Source organism: Filicampus tigris, chromosome 6, assembly GCF_054856515.1.
Source record: "Filicampus tigris isolate MCC_2025a chromosome 6, RoL_Ftig_1.0, whole genome shotgun sequence".
Taxonomy (NCBI): Eukaryota; Metazoa; Chordata; class Actinopteri; order Syngnathiformes; family Syngnathidae; genus Filicampus; species Filicampus tigris.
The window spans coordinates 3163177-3182106 of NC_141222.1; the positions used below are offsets into that span (position 1 = coordinate 3163177).

The 18930-nt window shown below is 40.4% G+C and overlaps 1 protein-coding gene across 1 annotated transcript in view; it reads right to left on the reverse strand.

Moving 5' to 3' along the window:
* The window catches only part of LOC147145475 (P2X purinoceptor 3-like), a 28027-nt gene extending 10216 nt beyond the window's left edge, over nt 1–17811 (reverse strand). Inside the window, exons 1-7 of the mRNA XM_086033653.1 lie at nt 17690–17811; nt 17143–17278; nt 17004–17075; nt 7283–7352; nt 7070–7163; nt 2580–2657; nt 2325–2466 (exon numbers count right to left, since the gene is read on the reverse strand). Coding sequence (XP_085889779.1) covers nt 2325–2466; nt 2580–2657; nt 7070–7163; nt 7283–7352; nt 17004–17075; nt 17143–17278; nt 17690–17811 — 714 coding nt within the window. The remainder of the gene's footprint in view (nt 1–2324; nt 2467–2579; nt 2658–7069; nt 7164–7282; nt 7353–17003; nt 17076–17142; nt 17279–17689) is intronic.
* Nucleotides 17812–18930: the final 1119 nt, after the last annotated feature.

Consider the following 18930-nt stretch of genomic DNA (forward strand, 5'->3'; position numbering starts at 1 on the left):
TAAGTAAAATGCTGTCAATCCCAATGGATTGTTCTGTGTGTATTAAGTTAAATTGACTGGCATTTTCAGTTCAAAGAGAGAAAAATTAAGTTTAATTTTTAATTAAAAATTAAGTTCATTTTTCATTATTTTACAAAGAAATCGTAATCGTAAAATCGGTTATGGGAGAAAATAATTGGGATTTTCTTATTAGGCAAAATCGAACAGCCCTATCACCAATAGTTAAACTCTGCGTGTTGGCTAATGTTATGAAACATTATCCTAACGTTAGCCTTAAAATAGCTAAATTAGGATAACATAGGGAACCCGTGTAATTGTTGGTTTTCAGTAAGTGTATAATTAACCCAGTTTGCAAATATGCCAGATAAAACTGTAATAAATGCCCAGAGAATATTTCAATGGTTTATGAAGCTTGTTTATTTTACGGTCTAAATGATAACATCAGCCAAGTTACTTAGCCCTAACTAATTCACATGATCTAGTTTAAGTTTATAGTAGCTAAGGTAGCAGTTGATTTTAAAGTAGAATAAAACACAAGAATGGGGACCAGTTGTTTAAGATTCAGCCTAAAACGATTTTGAGGTCTAACCAGGCAGTTGATTTTGTGTAGGGACAGATAAAAATTAAATGGAATGGCGATATTGCTGACTTTTTTGGAAAGAGACACAAATCAGGCCCAGACAAACCCCAGCAACCCAACCAGGGGGCAGCATAGCTCATCGATAGGATGGTCGTCTCCCAACCCAGAGGTTGTGGGTTCGATCCCCAGCTGTTGTGTGACTGTGTCGAAGTATTACCGGTCCCCATCTGTTGTGTGATTGTGTCGAAGTAACTATTACCATCAAGTATTCAAAAAAGATTTCAAGACAGAGATGGAGGATATGGATTAAGAGGGATACTACATTTCAAACAGGCTACAATCCACAATACTCTTCAAAGCGTGTGCATATTGGTTCAGGGTGTCAGGTTGTGGAATGGGCTACCGGCCCAATTTAAAGAAAGTAAAGCAGTGGTACATTTCAAAAGAGATTTCAAACTTAATATACTAGAAAAATACAAACTGAAAGGTTAATTTTTATATATTGAAAAAGTAGTTTGATTGGTCATTAGATACTCAGTTCAGTGGTAAGATATATATGTATAAACGGTACATGTGTATATGTATGTACAATGTATATATATGTATATGTATATACATGGGTGGGTGTTTGTGCACATGTATATGTATGTGTGTAAGGGTTTTTGTATAGGTGTGTGTGTGTATATAGGTCATTCGAAGAGGTTAAGCGGAAAGTAATTTTTGTTTTAGGAAATTAAGATTGTGAGCGGGGTTAGGGCATTTATAAGATATTAGCTTCGGCCCTAAGCCTTTCGGCCAGACACAGCATTCGATATGTACATTTTTAATCGTACGGAAAATGTATATGTGTGTGTGTATATGTGAATAGTCTGTTCGAATAAATTCATTTATTCATTCAATGAAGTATCCTTGAGCAAGTTACTGAACCCCCAGTTGCTCCTGATGCCGTGTCATCAGCTGGTAAATGAGTTACAGTGTGAAGCGCTTTGAGCACTTAAGATAGAAAAGCGCATTACAAGTGACAGGCCGTTTAGCGTTTAACCAGCAGCCCTGACATCTTCCAACCTATAGCTGGTCAGGCGAGTCTGCGTGAACAGAGACAAGGGTCCAGTCTACCACCGGAGCATACACAGGCAGTAAATGACATTCCCATTTATTGAAAGGTGAAGCCTCACACTGGAACAAAAGGTGCTTTTGACAGATTATGCCTCATTTTGAATGCTGATTTAGCTTGTAACAATAGATACATTTCTATGTGATGTGACTTTTTTTCCGTTTATTTTGTATGTACATGTTTTTTTTTTTTAACATCATATTTATGTTTGTTTCATGATAAATAATTGTACATTAATTCAGGCTGCTTGTGTTACCAGTAATAACTATAAACAGCTCCCAATTAAGTCCTGATATTTCCTGATTTTTCTTACTGGCATTATGAAGCATAAAATATGACAACGGAGACCCCGGACTGTTACATACCTACAAAGCTTCAACAATTAGTGTCGTCAGTTCCTCATATTAGTTGTTCTTTTTGGGATATATGATTGTGGAAATTAATATGAATATAAAGTCAAATTCACTTAGCCATTTCATGTCTCCCTCTGTACATGTTTTCCTTCATGTTGTGGGTAAACCATGCTGTCTTGTATGATGTATAGTGTAACAGAAAATCAAGGTAAGTATTAGATGGATTAAATGTGTGAACAATGTCAAAAAGAAATGCATCGGTACTGGACCCTACTACCTTGTCTGCAAGTTTGGTGAAGTTCTGCTGTGCGTAGCGGACTACATCTCCCACTTTGAAGATAGGGCAGTAAGTATTGTTGACCATGTCAAAGTTACATTTATTGATGTATTTGCCAGTGATGGTGGGGAGGAAATTGCCTCTGCACACAGAGAAAACATGATATACTGTATTGTATCACATCATACACCATATAGCATATTGTAAAAAATCTATCATGATTTTAACGTTTCACATTTCATCGCATCAACTTACTTTGTGTAGTTGAAGGTTGGAAATCGAATACTGTTTTTGATGAAAATTGTGAAATTTTCCACTTCCATCATTGGTGTGCTGAACGAAGAAAAAGGGAGAAAATTAAGGGGGGAAATAAAATGAGTCAAAAGTGAATAAAAGACTGAAAGAAAATTGGTTTGTATCAACAATGTATTTCAACTGGATGCATAAATTGTTCCTAACTTGTCACAATATTCACAATATGATAAATGTATCTGGTTGATGAGCAAGGCAGGAACACTCAAAGTAAGCGAGTGCTGCACATTTGTACGGGTTTAAATACTATAGGATATCCTCTGTTAAATTCACTAGGGAGTTACATTTTGTTGTGTACGATTGAGTTGATAGGTTTCCCAACAATACATTATGTGTTGCAACTTGACACGGATTGTGTGCCTATTGTCTAATCAAAATGTTAATAAAAAAAAAAAGATTAAAAGAAGAGGGTCCAACCCCTCTCAAGATGACTGGTTCCAGAACAAAGCCATGCGACAAGGTGAGTCAGAGTGTCTCTCATTGGAACTTTGCACACCTGCTTAGACTCCATCCTTGCCAGAGTACTGATTTCCACATCCCAAGAGCAGGGGGGCGGTATGTGGGGGACAAATGTGGTAATAGGCAGGCTTGGCATGTCTCAGACCAACTGATTTGGGCCATACCAACTCCTTTTGGTGTATTCGCAACTGTTCAACCCAACCGGATTCTGTGTTGACAGGCCCACCTGACCCTAGCTTTGACTTTTGAATTTTGATGATTTGAAATTAAGGCCTTGTCTTCAAGTAGCTGGGTAGTTTGAAAATGGGAGATATTTTTCTGCTGTTAGACCTGTCATCCACATATTCCCGGAGATTTTTACATTAACAACAAAGGTTTCTGACTTCCTGTTATGGCCCGCAAGCTAGAAAGTCCCATTAGAACCTGCTCTCTGCAATAGTCTTTATTAATCCTTAAATTTGGGTCAAAAAACACCTCAGAACGATGGAAATTGATGCAAATGCCTGGTGGTGGAAAAGCGACTAAGGACAAACCAAAAACGATGCAGTCAAAATGAATAGACTTTGGGCAACATGGTGTGGAGCAGCCCGCTAGCAAGGAAGCTAATGCGGCTATCCAGGATGTTTCTACTGGTGGCAGGCTACCCCCAGGGCTAACGTGGAAGCTAATGAAAGTAATGGTGATGGTGCCTCGATGTCATTCGGCATTAAAAACCAACAACTGCGCTTGGCTAAAGATGAAATACTGGAAGAGATACGTAACTTAAAGTGGAAGTTGACCCAAACATTTTTTTTTCAAGAATATGTTCTATGCAGTACCACTAGTTGAAACAAGGAATTCTGATTAGCGTTACCTTTGTGGAATAAGAGTTAACCCACCCGTTTTTAGCCATCTCAGGGGGCAGCCATTTTGTCAATTCTGCCAACTGAAAATGAGTTCACACTTGCTCAGGACTCAGGTAGCGAACAATCACAGCTCACCTGTTTTCTGAAGCTGAGCCATGATTGGTCATTATCTGAGCTCTGAGCAACTGTGATGTCATTTTCAGGTTGATTGGCGTGTGGGTTCTGTTGTTAATAGCTGATGTTTTTGATAACTATTTCAATGCTAATTTTTTGTTCAAAATATCCAAATGAACAGAAAAAAAATCGTTAATTGGTGTTTCTGTGGGTTCTGTTGTTAATAGTATTTACTGATGCTTTTGGTTTAAAAAAGGAAGGATGGAAGGGCAAAGAAGAAGAAAAAGAGAAGAAGGACAAAACAAAGGGGAAAAAGAGAAAAAAGGAGAGAAAAATGAAAGACAAAGAAAAAAAGAAAAAAATCACGCTTATTTTTTGTAGATTTTTGTTCAGAATGAACACAGGAGAAACAAATTGATTGGTGTATGGGTCATGCTGTTATTGGTATTATTACTGAGGCTTTAGATACATTTTCCGCTGTCACATGCTGGATGTGGAAAATGCGGTAAAAAGTCGCTCAAACTTGTCAATTTGTACTGTAATCCAATGTCGATTAAATCTACATGATTATATTATCCAGGAGCAAAGGTCAAATTAAAGTTAAAAAGGAAAATGCACGGCTCGTTCGTCGTCACACCCGGGCGTTCAAGCGCTCACTGGACCCGGAACCCTCTCTTGCTTCTTCACAGAAAAAAATACTGCAGAAGGGTGGAATAGAATGTCATGCTCTATGCGTTTATTAGTCTCAATCGCATGGCCAGACTGGAAAAAAAAATCTTAAAATATCTCTGGTGTTGTTCAAGGGGCCGGGCAGAATGTGAAAGAGGGCCAGTGTACATGCTCACGGGGGGGTGGGGGGTACTGGAGGTTATCACAGCTGACTTCAGGCGAAAGGTGGATTACACCCTGAACTGGTCGCAGGGTATGCACAGAGACTCCCACGTTGCCCGCGCACACTCCGATAGGGATGTTACTATGACATATCAATAGATCATTATCGTAGTATTACGATAAAACTGTACTCCAGTTGAAACAAGCAGAGCTAGGCATTTTACAAAAAATTAAGCGTCCGTTATTCGTCATCCGTCTGCAGCGTCGGTACCCTACCATCGCCATTCGGCTTTTTTTCCGGGGGGGAAAAAATTGTACCCGTCTACAGGCCGGTCCGCCTCAAATTTTAAACGGCCGTCTGTCGGCAAGTCCGACTAAACTTTCACTTTCTATGAATTCAAACAACTGAATGAAGATCCTCTGAGACTGTCATGTCATCTCATGTCATCTTCAGTACCACTTATCCTGCACAGGGTCGCGGGTAGGTGCTGGAGCCTATCCCAGCTGACTTCAGGCGAAAGGCGCACTACACCCTGAACCGGTCGCCAGCCAGTCGCAGGGCATACATAGACACTGTCACTGAGCGGGAACCGATCCCACGTACCATCAGCGACCCCTGTGAGACTGGTGATTCCATCATTTTTGCCAGGATAGTTAATAAAAATTGAGTTTCTATTTTTTTCTACTTTGTTTTCGCACACCGCCACAAGAGGTTTGCCTGAACTAAAATTGTCAAATCCAAAAACTATAATACAGCAATTTACCACTCAGGAATTGTAGCCATTTATGTTAAGTATGCCAATGGCCAGGGTCTCAAATGCATTATTACATTTGCTACAGGGTGATTGAAAAAAATGTTTTGGGGTGGAAATATTCAGTGATCTTCACTGCAGTTACCTTCACTTGCTGCTTGTTTGAGGGTCTTACTGAAGACAAAAGTGAACGCCGTAAGTAGAAAAGCATGCTCTATTGGGTTAGAGTCAGGCCACTTTAAGAATATTCCATCCATTTGCCTTAAAAAAAAGTCATCATTTGTTTATTACAGTACCTCACATGAAGAATAACTAAAGTGGGTAATGGTTAAACATCAAGGAAGCTAAGAATATTCTGGGGAAAAAAATTGCATAGAATTGTCAAAATGTAGGGCGGCACATCGGTCGACTGGTTAGCACGTCAGCCTCACAGTTCAGAGGTCGTGGGTTCGAATATGGCCCCGGCCTCCCTGTGTGGAGTTTGCATGTTCTCCCCGAGCCTGTGTGGGTTTTCTCCGGGTAATCCGGTTTCCTCCCACATTCCAAAAACATGCACGGTAAGTTGATTGGACACTCTAAATTGCCCCTAGGTGTGATTGTAAGTGCGGATGTTTGTCTCTGTGTGCCCTGCGATTGGCCGGCAACCAATTCGGGGTGTCCCCCGCCTATTGCCCGAAGACAGCTGGGATAGGCTCCAGCACTCCCCGCGACCCTTGTGAGGATAAGCGGTGTAGATAATGGATGGATGTCAAAATCTACATCAGAGAGATCCCCTAAATACTGTTCTAAACGTGGTGGAACCCGTGGTAACATTAATGCACAGGAAATCTTGATTTAGACAAAGGCAGAAAACATTTTAAAAAATCATCAAATTCAAAAAGTAAAAAAAAATGTCCATATTTATGCTCCTCGTAGGGCGAATAATTCCTAGGGAGGGGACAAAACAAAGCAGGACTCTGAACCCACTATGATGACCAACAAAATTGGACTTTTTCTCCCCCTTTACTGGATCTGAGTCATCAGGCTCCCACTCTGGAGCCAAGCTTAGTGGTCAAGCTTATTGTGGCTAGCCACAACCTAAAAAGACAACGTGGGTCCCCTTTACCTTGGGCTTACCACCAGTGTGAGGGGTCAGTCGAGGCCTTGAGTTCTCCAATTTGGTGACCTCAATATTGCGTCTTCACTTTTTACAGTGATTTTGTTGGCTTCATCAAGCCATGGTCTTTCGCTCTCACTGGAGCGGTTCGGAGTCCAATGTGAAGCAGTTTGCACGAGCATCAGCACCCCCAAATATGAGGCCGCGGTCCTCTGTCAGAAAACGGTGGAGTGCCTTCTCTAGGATGAGATCCACCCCCAAGCGGAGGAGTTCAAGTATCTTGTTCACAAGTCAGGGAATACAAACAAACACATATGCAAAATCAGCGTGTCTTACGTTTTTATGGTATCAATCTCAGCAGGACACCACCCTTTGATTTCACATGTTTTGATAGTGGCTTTGAAAGCAACACATCTCCCTGTAAGAATTCCTGAGCAACAAAAGAATAAACAGTTGTGCAATTGAGTTTTTCACACTTTCCTTTGCATGTGCAGATGAATTGTGAGAATGATCTATAAACTTACTCGTACAAAGAGATCATAAACTCACCATAACTTCCTGGCTTGTTAACATGCCGTGTGCAGTTGCTGTCGTGGGTACAAATATATTTATCTTCACTCTATCAAACATAGAATTCAATACATTATTAAAGCTGCATGAATTAACAATAAATCAATAAATCTCAATTAATTATAGACAGGCAGCAGAGTAGTGGAAATGAATACAGTTCAGACACAGATACAGGTTTGAATCCAGTCTGAACATTTTAGAATTTTTTGAATGTGAGGGTTCTTCTTTAAAGTTGCTTTAATTTAAATTGTTGTACAAACTGAAATCCTACTGGTTTTGCTTTTATGATTTCTTTGGGTTGGGCAAGTTTTTGCAAAGACATCTGTGTCACATAATGTTCTTTCATCTTTGACTTTGTAGTATTAAATAGGGTGACCATATTTTGATTTCCAAAAATAGGACACTTTGCTCACCCTGGAGATACTGCAATGATACTCAAAGTTTACTCAAAGTTTCCATACATTACAACTCTAAAAGTAAGACTGCAGTAACATGCAGTATGGTGTCGCAATATTGATATTATTGCGATATTTAACATGTTCCTAACGAAAAGACATCTTTATTATCCAATGAAATACTTTTTTTTTCATGAAGAAAATAAGGAGGCTCAATGTATTCTTATATCATTACAGGTATTTGGTGTTAGTAATGCCACTGGATACTGTTCCCCTATTTGGATGGCAATGCACATCTGATTGGTCAAAGTTAGATTAAAGCATACACAGCTTCCATATATAAAGTCATATATGACTGTATTGCACGTCGTTTGCATTCTGCACTGCATGTGCCATTATCACAATTATATTTTTTTCCTAATTTATAGTATGCCGCGATGGATGGAAAATAAAACAAAACAAAAAACATAATACCTCTCTTTTGAAGTCTTACTTGACAAATAAATAATATAATAATATAATACCTCTTCTATAGAAAAGCCAGCTTTAACAAAATATGTCTATTTTTTTCATTGCAATAACGTAAATAATAAAACAGTGGTCTCATAATTATATCAATTTAACAAAGAAAAAAATGATTTCAGTCTTTAGTTTTCTTCTAATAGTTTTCTTCTCTATCCTGTTTTCCCGGGTCTAACAATTAATCAACTCAGTCGACTTGCAGATGAATTCTCGCCTCATACAGCATTTTGGGTGTTTTTCTGTGTTAATATGAGCTTTAATATCTATGGCTGGCACCTTTATTAGACACTGAATATTGAAGGTAGAGCATGGATTGTTTGTTTTTTTGTTTTCGAAGTGCACAGCAACATACAGCAGAGCCAAGACACGGAAGTATAAGAAAAACTACTTGACATACACAATGTCAGCATGGAGTAACAGCACCACCTGTTGACAAAATTACTGTACTACAACACTCCCACTTAATTTTACAATGGCATCTAGCACTTGGAAAATTACAAAGCTGTGCACCCTTTTACCAAAAATGTAAAGAAAACAAATATAAACACATTTCCCTTTCACAGTGAACTTCTGGAACTCTATATTGATCACATGTTTCAAGGTTCATTTTGACCAATTCACTAATCAAACACCAATTATTACGTTTAAATTGGAAATAGTCTAATTTCCCTCGTAAGATTTTCAAATCTTTGTTTAGTAAGTGGCGTGGTCACTATATCGCGTTCATGTCGTTTGTTGGACAGTATATTATATCAATGTGCCCATTCTGTACACATTCACGGATGGAGTGGTAGCGAACGTCTATGTGTTTAGTTCTGGAGTGGTCCACAGGATTCTTTGCAATTGGGATGGCTCCTTGGTGGTCTTCCAAGACCACTGTGGACATAGCCTTCATCCCAAGATCACTCAGTAACCGTCTCAACCGGATACCATCTTGAGCAGCTTGACTCAGTGCAACATATTCAGCTTCAGCTGTTAAAAATGCAACTGTTTCTTGCTAAGCCAGTTCACGGCTCCTCCACTTAGAAGAAATGTGTTACCCAATCAGCATCAGAAAATCCGATCAAAACCTCTGTATATGACCGCTCATACTTGAGAGAAAGGTTTGCTGTCCCCTCCAAGTATCGGAATATTCTCTTCACAGATGTCAGATGTGCAGTATCCGGATTTGCGTTGAACTTAGACACAGTACTCACTGCCTGAGGTATGTCTGGTCGGGTGGCCATTGGAGCATACAGTAGACTTCCTACTATTGACTGATAGGTTTTTTGATTTACTGACTTACTGACACCAATGCATCACTTTTCCATGAAGGGGAAAGTCAACCCAAACATATTTTTTTCAAGAATATGTTCTATGCAGGCCCCCTAGTTGAAAAAAGGCTTTCTGATTAATATTGTGTTTGTGGAAGATGAGTCAAGCAGCAAAATCTAGCCATCTCAGGGGCATGGCCATTTTGTCACTTCTGCCGACTGAAAAAGACAAAAACAGATGCTCAGGGCTCGGATAACGAACAATCATGGCTCAGCATCAGAAAACTGGTGACCTGTGATTGGTCGTTACCTGAGCAACTGTTATATAATTTTCAGTCGACAGAGGTGACAAAATGGCCACTCCCATAGATGGCTAAAAACAGGTGGATTAACTCTTATTCCATAAACGCAATATTTATCAGAATGCCTTGTTCAAACTAGTGGGCCTGCATAGAATATATTCCTGAAAAAATATATGTTTGCATTGACTTGCGCTTTAATTTGACATTAGTGTCAGCAGGAATTGCCACAGGATTTTCATTGTTCATTCCATATATCTTGAGTATGGTCTCCATATAATGCTTCTGCTTCTGTCTTTATTATTATTGTGTGAAGGCGATTCTCGCCATTCCAACTTTAATGGATTCCAAAAATTCACGGCTTCCGGGAGTCCGTTTGTTTTCCCCCCTGATTTTTATGGTTCCCCCAAAATTCCCTGTTTTTCACCCCAAAAAATCACATTCATTTTCAATGACAAATTCAAAGTTCTAATACTTCCACATACTTCATCCGATTCACCCCGTTCAAATTTCAAATTATTCGAAAAATTCATGCCATCAGAATTTCCTTTTTTTTTTTTTTTTGCCCCGAAAATTTACGGTTCCCCCCAAATTCACAATTTTTCACCCCAAAAAACCCCATTCATTTCCAATGGGACATTCAACACTTCCCCATCTGCCGTCCTGGTTCGATTCCCGCTCATGGAGGCCATTCAACTTCATTCAGCTCATTCAACTTCATTCAGCTCATTCAACTCATATTACACATCACACGCAATTCCTACTTCCCCAAAATTCAAATTATTCAACCTTAAAAAAACAATTGCAAAATTCAGAATTCATTCCCAATGGCACATTCAACACTTGACATTCAAACCATTCCAATTTCAAATTCACAACATTCAGCTCATTCAACTCACATTACACACGACCCTCAATTCCTACTTCCCAAAAATTCAAATTATTCAACCTTCAAACGCATTCCCAATGGCACATTCACAGGCTTCACTTCATTTAACTCATGTTCCAATATCAGAGGCTGTTTAGCTCAGTGGTGGAGTGGTGGTTTCCTAATCAGGAGGTGGTGGATTTAATCCCTGGCCATTCCATCTTTTTTTTCGGTCCACTTTATTCATCTTTATTCAGTATCATTCAACTTTATTCAGTCTCATTCAACTTTATTCAGCATCATTCGATTTTATTCCATTTTATTCAACTTCATTCAACTTTATTCAACATCATTCAGTATCATTCAACTTTATTCAGTATCATTAAATTTTATTCAACTTAATTCAACTTCATTCCAATGCATTGCTCAGTTTTTTTTCAGCTTCCTTCGCCTTCACACGCAATTTCTCCAGAAATTGTATTCTCTAGTTCTTCTTCTTCTTCTTCTATTTTATTCCTTGCACTTTTTTGGCGTTCTTCTATTTCCACATTTTACAACCGATTCTCGCCATTCCAACTTCAATGTATTCCAAAAATTCACGGCTTCCGGGGGTCCTTTTCTTTCATTCAAAAAATTTACGGTTTCCCCCAAATTTCCCGTTCTTCACCCCAAACAACCCCATTCATTCCCTTTGCCATATCCAGCAATTCACATTTACATCATTCCAATTTGAAATTCACAACATTCATCTCATTCAACTCATATCGTCAAGCTTTTCAACACACCCCAAATTCCTACTTCCCCAAAATTCAACTTATGCACCCATAAAAAAAAAACACAAAAATTCAAATATTAACCATTCATTTCCATTGGAACATTCAACTTTACACATTTAAACCTTCCCAATTTCGACATATTCAAGTCATTCAACTCACATTCAGCTTTTCAACACCCCCAAAATTCCTACTTCACACACATTCAACTCATTCACACTTGAAAAACCCACAAAAATTCAACTATTCACCATTCATTTCCATTGGAACGTTCAACTTCTCACATTTACACCTTCCCAATTTCCACAAATTCAAGTCATTCAACTCATTCAACTCACATTCAGCTTTTCAACACCCCCAAAATTCCTACTTTCCAAACATTCAACTCATTCACAATTAAAAAACCCACAAAAATTCAAGTATTCACCATTCATTTCCAGTGGACCAGTGTTATTGCCCCTTGGTCTCCGCAGTGCGGCGGCCATCTTGGACAGGGACATTAGCTAGACTGGGGATACTCACCCCGAGGTCTCCCCAGTGTGGCGGCCATCTTTGGCAGGGACATTAGCTAGACTGGGGATACTCACCCCGAGGTCTCCCCAATGCGGCGGCAATATTGTACAGGTGGCCATCTTGGGCAGGGACATTAGCTAGACTGGGGATATTCACCCTGTGGTCTTCCCAGTGCAGCGGCCATCTTGGACAGGGACATTAGCTTGACTGGGGATACTCACCCCGAGGTCTCCCCAATGCGGTGGCCATCTTGGACAGGCGGTCATCTTGGACAGGGACATTAGCTTGACTGGGGATACTCACCCCGAGGTCTCCCCAGTGCGGCGGCAATCTTGGGCATGTTGCTCAAAAGTATTGGGACACCCAGAATTTTCATCCCCAGGTGTCCCTAATGAAACGGCCATGTTGTTCAAAAGTATTGGGATACCCAGAATTTTCATCCCCAGGTGTCCCTAATGAGGCGGCCATGTTGTTCAAAAGTATTGGGACACCCAGAATTTTCATCTCCAGGTGTCCTTAATGCGGCGGCCATGTTTTTCAAAAGTATTGGGACACCCAGAATTCTCATCCCCAGGTGTCCCTAATGAAGCTGTCATGTTCAAAAGTATTGGGACACCCCAATTTCTCATCCCCAGGTGTCCCTAATGAAGCTGTCATGTTCAAAAGTATTGGGACACCCAGAATTCTCATCCCCAGGTGTCCCTAATGAAGCGGCCTTGTTGTTCAAAAATATTGGGACACCCAGTATTTTCATCCCGAGGTGTCCCTAATGAAGCGGCCATGTTGTTCAAAAGTATTGGGACACCACGATTTTTCATCCCCAGGTGTCCCTAATGAAGCGACCATGTTGTTCAAAAGTATTGGGATACCCAGAATTTTCATCCCCAGGTGTCCCTAATGAGGCGGCCATGTTGTTCAAAAATATTGGGACACCCAGTATTTTCATCCCGAGGTGTCCCTAATGAAGCGGCCATGTTGTTCAAAAGTATTGGGACACCACGATTTTTCATCCCCAGGTGTCCCTAATGAAGCGACCATGTTGTTCAAAAGTATTGGGACACCCAGAATTCTCATCCCCAGGTGTCCCTAATGAAGCTGTCATGTTCAAAAGTATTGGGACACCCAGAATTCTCATCCCCAGGTGTCCCTAATGAAGCGGCCTTGTTGTTCAAAAATATTGGGACACCCAGTATTTTCATCCCGAGGTGTCCCTAATGAAGCGGCCATGTTGTTCAAAAGTATTGGGACACCACGATTTTTCATCCCCAGGTGTCCCTAATGAAGCGACCATGTTGTTCAAAAGTATTGGGACACCCCAATTTCTCATCACCAGGTGTCCCTAATGAAGTGGCCATGTTGTTCAAAAGTATTGGGACACCCAAAATTTTCATCCCCAGGTGTTCCTAATGAAGCGGCCATGTTGTTCAAAAGTATTGGGACACACAGAATTTTCATCCCCAGGTATCCCTAATGAAGCAGCCATATTGTTCAAAAGTATTGGGAGGTTTTTCATCCCCGAGGTCTCCCTGGTGCGGTGGCCATCTTGGACAGGGACATTAGCTAGACTGGGGATACTCACCCCGAGGTCTCCCCGGTGCGGCGGCCATCTTGGACAGGGACATTAGCTAAACTGGGGATACTAGAGCCCGAGGTCTCCCCTGTGCGGCGGCCATCTTGGGCAGGGACATTAAGTAGACTAGAGATACTCACCCCGAGGTCTCCCGAGTGCGGCGGCCATCTTGGGGAGGGACATTTGCTAGACTGGGGATACTCACCCCGAGGTCTCCCCAGTGCGGCGGCCATCATGGGCATGTTGTTCAACAGTATTGGGACACCCTGAATTTTCACTCTCAGGTGTCGCTAATGAAGCGCCCATGTTGTTCAAAAGTATTGGGGCACCCTGATTTTTCATTCCCAGGTGTCCCTAATGAAGCGGCCATGTTGTTCAAAAGTAGTGGGACACTCAGAATTTTCATCCCCAGGTGTCCCTAATGAAGTGACCATGTTGTTCAAAAGTACTGGGGCACCCAGAATTTTCATCCCCAGGTGTCCCATGTGACAGCCATGTTTTTCAAAAGTATTGGGACACCCCAATTTTTCATCCCCAAGTGTCCCTAATGAAGCAGCTATGTTGTTCAAAAGACTTGGGACACCCAAATTTCTCATTCCCAGGTGTCCCTAATGAAGTGGCCATTTTGTTCAAAAATATTGGGACACTCCGATTTCTCATCAGCAGGTTCCGTCCTTCCCGAGATTCCTTGTTTCCTCCCTTCCTTCCTTGCTTCCTAGTGTCCTTTCTTCCTCATTTCTTCGCGTTATCCTTTCCTTCCTACTATTTTGTGTTCTTACTTTGTTTTCTTTCTTGCTTGTTTTCCTTGCTATCTTGGTTCCTTTCTTCCTCCCTTCCTTTGATTCCATCATTCTTTGTTTTCCTTATTTTTTTCCCTGACTTCCTTCTTTCATTGTTTCCTTACTTCCTCTTTTCTTTTTTCCCTTCGGATTTTTTTCAAGGTCATTCAACTTCATTCAACTTCATTCCAACGCATTCTGAGGTTTCCATACAGCTTCCTTCACCTTCACACGCAATTTCTCCAGGAATTGCATTCTCTAGTTCCACTTGTTGTTTCCAATCAAAGTTGAATTCGTTGAAGACGACATCACGACAGATTAAGATCCTTTTTTCTCTTCATCATACATGTGGTAGCCCTTTGCATTGTTTGCATATCCGCAAAACAAAGTTTCACAGCCTTTTTGTCCAGTTTGCGTCTATCTTCATCGGGGATATGTGCATAAGCAATGCAGCCAAACACCCTCATGTGACTCATATCAGGTTTTTTTTCCCACCCCATTTTTTGTAGGGTGTTTCTTGCTCCAGGACAGATGTGGGCAGGCTGTTCTGAATGTAAGCTGCCGTGGCTACAGTATTACATCTTTGGCAATTTTGCATGTGATAGCATGCTTCTAGCTGCTTCAACTAATGTCCTATTTTTTCTTTTTGCAACACCATTTTGCTGTGCTAAGTGAGGTACAGTCATTTTTGGGTAAATGCCTTGAACCTTCAGATATTCTTGTAACTAACTTAATATGTACTCACTACCATTGTCTGTTCTCAGTCTTGTGATATTTTGCCTGCATTCATTTGAGAATGTTTTTTCAAATTCTTTAAATTTGTGCAGCATGTCATGAAGCACACCTTGCAGCATCTAGAGTAGTCGTCTATGAATGTCACAAAATATGTTGCTCCACCAATACGTTCAGTCTGCATGGGACCACAGACATCACGATCTGCATTCTGCATTTGGAGCGTATTTCCCCAATCGACTCGGATGGCTGTTTGGAGAGTTTGCCTTCCACAAACCCTTCACAGAAAGGAACCTCTGTTTCTGCAGAGAAGTCCACTCTTTTGACCAGATCCTTCATTTCCTTCAGCTTGGTGGTGTGTCCCAGGCGCTGGTGCCATAGACTAGCTGCTCTTGATGCACTATGACAGACAGGTGCAGTTCCTTCAACATCCAGCTGATAAAGTCTGTCAGCTCTTTGAGTTCCCATTTCTAGGAGAGTTCCATTTTTCCCACGTACTAAGTGAGATTTCTTGAACTGTACTGAAATTCCCTTTTTGATAGCAACTCCAACTGAGAATAGATTCCCAGGTAGCTTTTGTCATGGTCTGTCTGTTTTGTCGGTTGGATTTCAGTTACATGTTTTTCCCTCCAACGCTTTGTGTCTTGTCCAGTTCACAATACAGTAACACTTTCACTGTTTGCTGTTGTCACACTCCTCTTCTGTTTTTTTTTAAAAATCTCCCAAACTGCCATCATGCTCGTTAAATAAGGTCTTTATCCCTCTCCATATGAAGGCTCGTTTAACGTGTGTTTTTCTTTAGGGTTAGAGTTTTCTCCTGGAAGTCTAATGAAACCTGGCACTCATAAACAAAAATGAACTGTCATTTAAAAACAGTTCACAGAAGCCAGAATCAGCGCTTCCACAAAAAAGTTCAAGCATAAATACAGACACGACTGCCTCATGCTTCACCAGCCAAACTTGCTGGTAAGTTTATATCAACAACCACAGAAATGAATTTTAATCTGTAATTGGCGGGTTGGTGGGTGTTAATTTAGAACGTTGATTATACAGGAAAAAAACTATTTTCTTTCTTCTATCCAAAACACATTTCTATTGAGGGTCACTGATGGTATAGTGGTACACACGCCTGAGTTTTGTGCGGGCAGCGTGGGATCGGTTCGCGCTCAGTGACGGTGTTTGTGTGTGTGCCCTGCGACTGGCTGGCGACCAGTTCAGGGTGTAGTCCGCCTTTCGCCCATTGTCAGCTGGGATAGGCTCGAGCACCTCCCCGCGACGCTGTACAGGATAAGCGGTTTGGAAGATGACATGACATTTCTATTGCATACAGATGTGCCAAGAATTTCTGACAAGCAGGTTCATTTAAAATGGTTTGCTCCTCAGTTTCTTCTCAAAACATCTCTGTTGTCAACGCTCATCAAGGTTCTCACAGGTACGTACGTATCTGCCAAACTATGCACAATTGCGAGTGTCATTGAGGAAATAGTGTCGCTCAATTTATTCAATGAAAAAAATTATCAAAAATGTTCATGGCACTGTATATACTTATGAACTTATGAACGTTAGTCTTTCTTCCTCATTGTTAAATGTGTTAAAAATATATAAACAGAGATAAAAATGCAAGGGTTTCTACACTGCCAAGTAGCACATCAATCCTCTTTGTTCTGCATCATATTGTACTGTTACATCATATCTTATCAAAATGTATTAATTGAGTGATCGTATTATATTATAAATTGAGTGAATCGTATGATATTGCAATCTATGGATACATATCGGGAACATATTCTATTGTTGGCAGTATAGTTTTTAGTGAATAAATACTGTGTTGGCCTCAGTGATGGGGGTACTAGTTTTACCCAGCCATTTAGGAAAACAGAAGGCATGGTGAGTAAGAGTGAGAGGAAATAGAATAGGGAGAGAGAAACATATCACGCTTCGTCACTTGTAAGGTGATACTTCACTAGTTACACTCATAGCATTGACAGGGGCTGACCTCTGGACAGTATCCTTGAACTTGGTTTTCTGTTGTTATCAGTTTGGTAATGATGCAGAAGACGGAAGCCCCCTAAACAAATAAATGAGCACATCACCACTGTATGCCACAGAATGTCAGCAACTGAAATTTTTCATACCTGTGTTGGTGTGACATAGTCTGCAACATCCATGACTTTGTCATTGTAGACTCCAAAACCTTTTACCTTTGTCATCACTGAAGATTCAATTGCTGTGTCCCTCACTTGGTAAGCCTTTTCGTAAACAAAGACCCACCTGAAATACATTGTAAAAAAAAAATCGTGAAACAGCAAGGGACACTGGTTAGAGGCCGGTAAAGTATCTTTTTTTGTTGTTGTTGTTGTTTTTTTTTTTTGTCATGTGTTCAGTAAAAACGGAATGGTAGCACCGTTAGCACAGAACAGTGAAATTCTTGCGTTGCTCGTATCTGTCCACTTACAGTACGCAAAGAATATAACAAGATACAATAAGAGTAACTTCAAATAGATTAAAGGTTAAACATTAAAAGTGAATGAAAAAATATCTATAATTGACTAGTTCTGTCATCTTTACGCTCAAAGCTCAAAATACAATTGCAAGATTTTTGATTTTCTGTTATGTACCGTATTTAGCAATATTGTACAGTTACAGTTTGGATTTGTTGTTTGGCAATAGACTGTTACTCACCCAATGAAGTAAGTAAAGATGAGGAGTTGGACGGCCCGGTTGATGATGCCGATTGTCCAGCTTTTGACAACCACTGATTTAGTGGTTTCATAGGTAAAGAAGTCAGTTATGCAAGACCACATGCTAGTAATGTGTAAGTTAGTATGAACACAATGTGAAACTATAACATAAATGACTATACAGTCGTGCAAAGGATGCAGTGTCTATTAAATTAATAGTGAAGATTTAGCTGTATTCCAACTGTAGCAGCAGAAATTCCTTTAGCAGTTACAGCTTTTGGTCCCAAAATGACATTTAACTTTAGTTTAAAAAAAAAAAAAAAAAAAAAAGAAACATCATTTTCAAGTCTGACCATTGACATCAACAGTGGTGTCCAAAAATAGAAGGGCTGTATGACTTCGGAATTGCATGCTGTTAATTTCCAATGAGAAGAGAAATCACTGCAACAAAGTAAAATTCAGGTGATGTTTTTCTTCCGACTCTACAGTATGTGCTTTGATACTCAGAGTGTCTGTGCCTTAGAAAGCAGTTCCCTCTCTCGCTATTAACCAACCATCACCCATTTTTGTTCAAGACACCGCCCCCAGGCCCACTCACCACCTTCACCAATCCGAATCGCATCAGCATCATGTTTCCACTTTCTTTCTCGTTGTAATGCTCTCAGAGCCCCAACACACACACCACACACACCCCTGCACGCGCACGCGCACACACCTATACAAACTTTGCAGCCGTATTGGATGTGGAAAAGTGAAGCAAATTGTGAAGATGCCTCATTCACTTGCTCCTTGGAGATATATTATTGAGCTCACTGGATTAATACCGAATCATTGCTTTGGATTGCATTATGTCATTCTAATTCAATTTTAAAAATATTATTTGCCTATTTTATGGCTAATGCAATAGCCGCATCCAATATGGTGGATGCGCTGATATATCGTTTAGTCCGAGCCACCCGATTCTGTCGCAGAATTCAAAAGAAAACCAAACAAATTTATCTTCATTTTAGATGTCCAAAGTGTTGAAATCGTTTACGAAATGGTTTAATGGCGCTTTAATTTCTTTCGTGAAGCATCCCAAACGCCAAACGACCGATCGTTGAGTATGTCACACTACACGGGCTATGATGCGTCAAGACAACTCAAAATCGGCTACGAGACACTACGTTTGTCTGCGACACGTCTGTCGGCGCATAATCGGGCTACAGATGAGCAAATATGGGTGCCTGTGTGAGGGAGCTT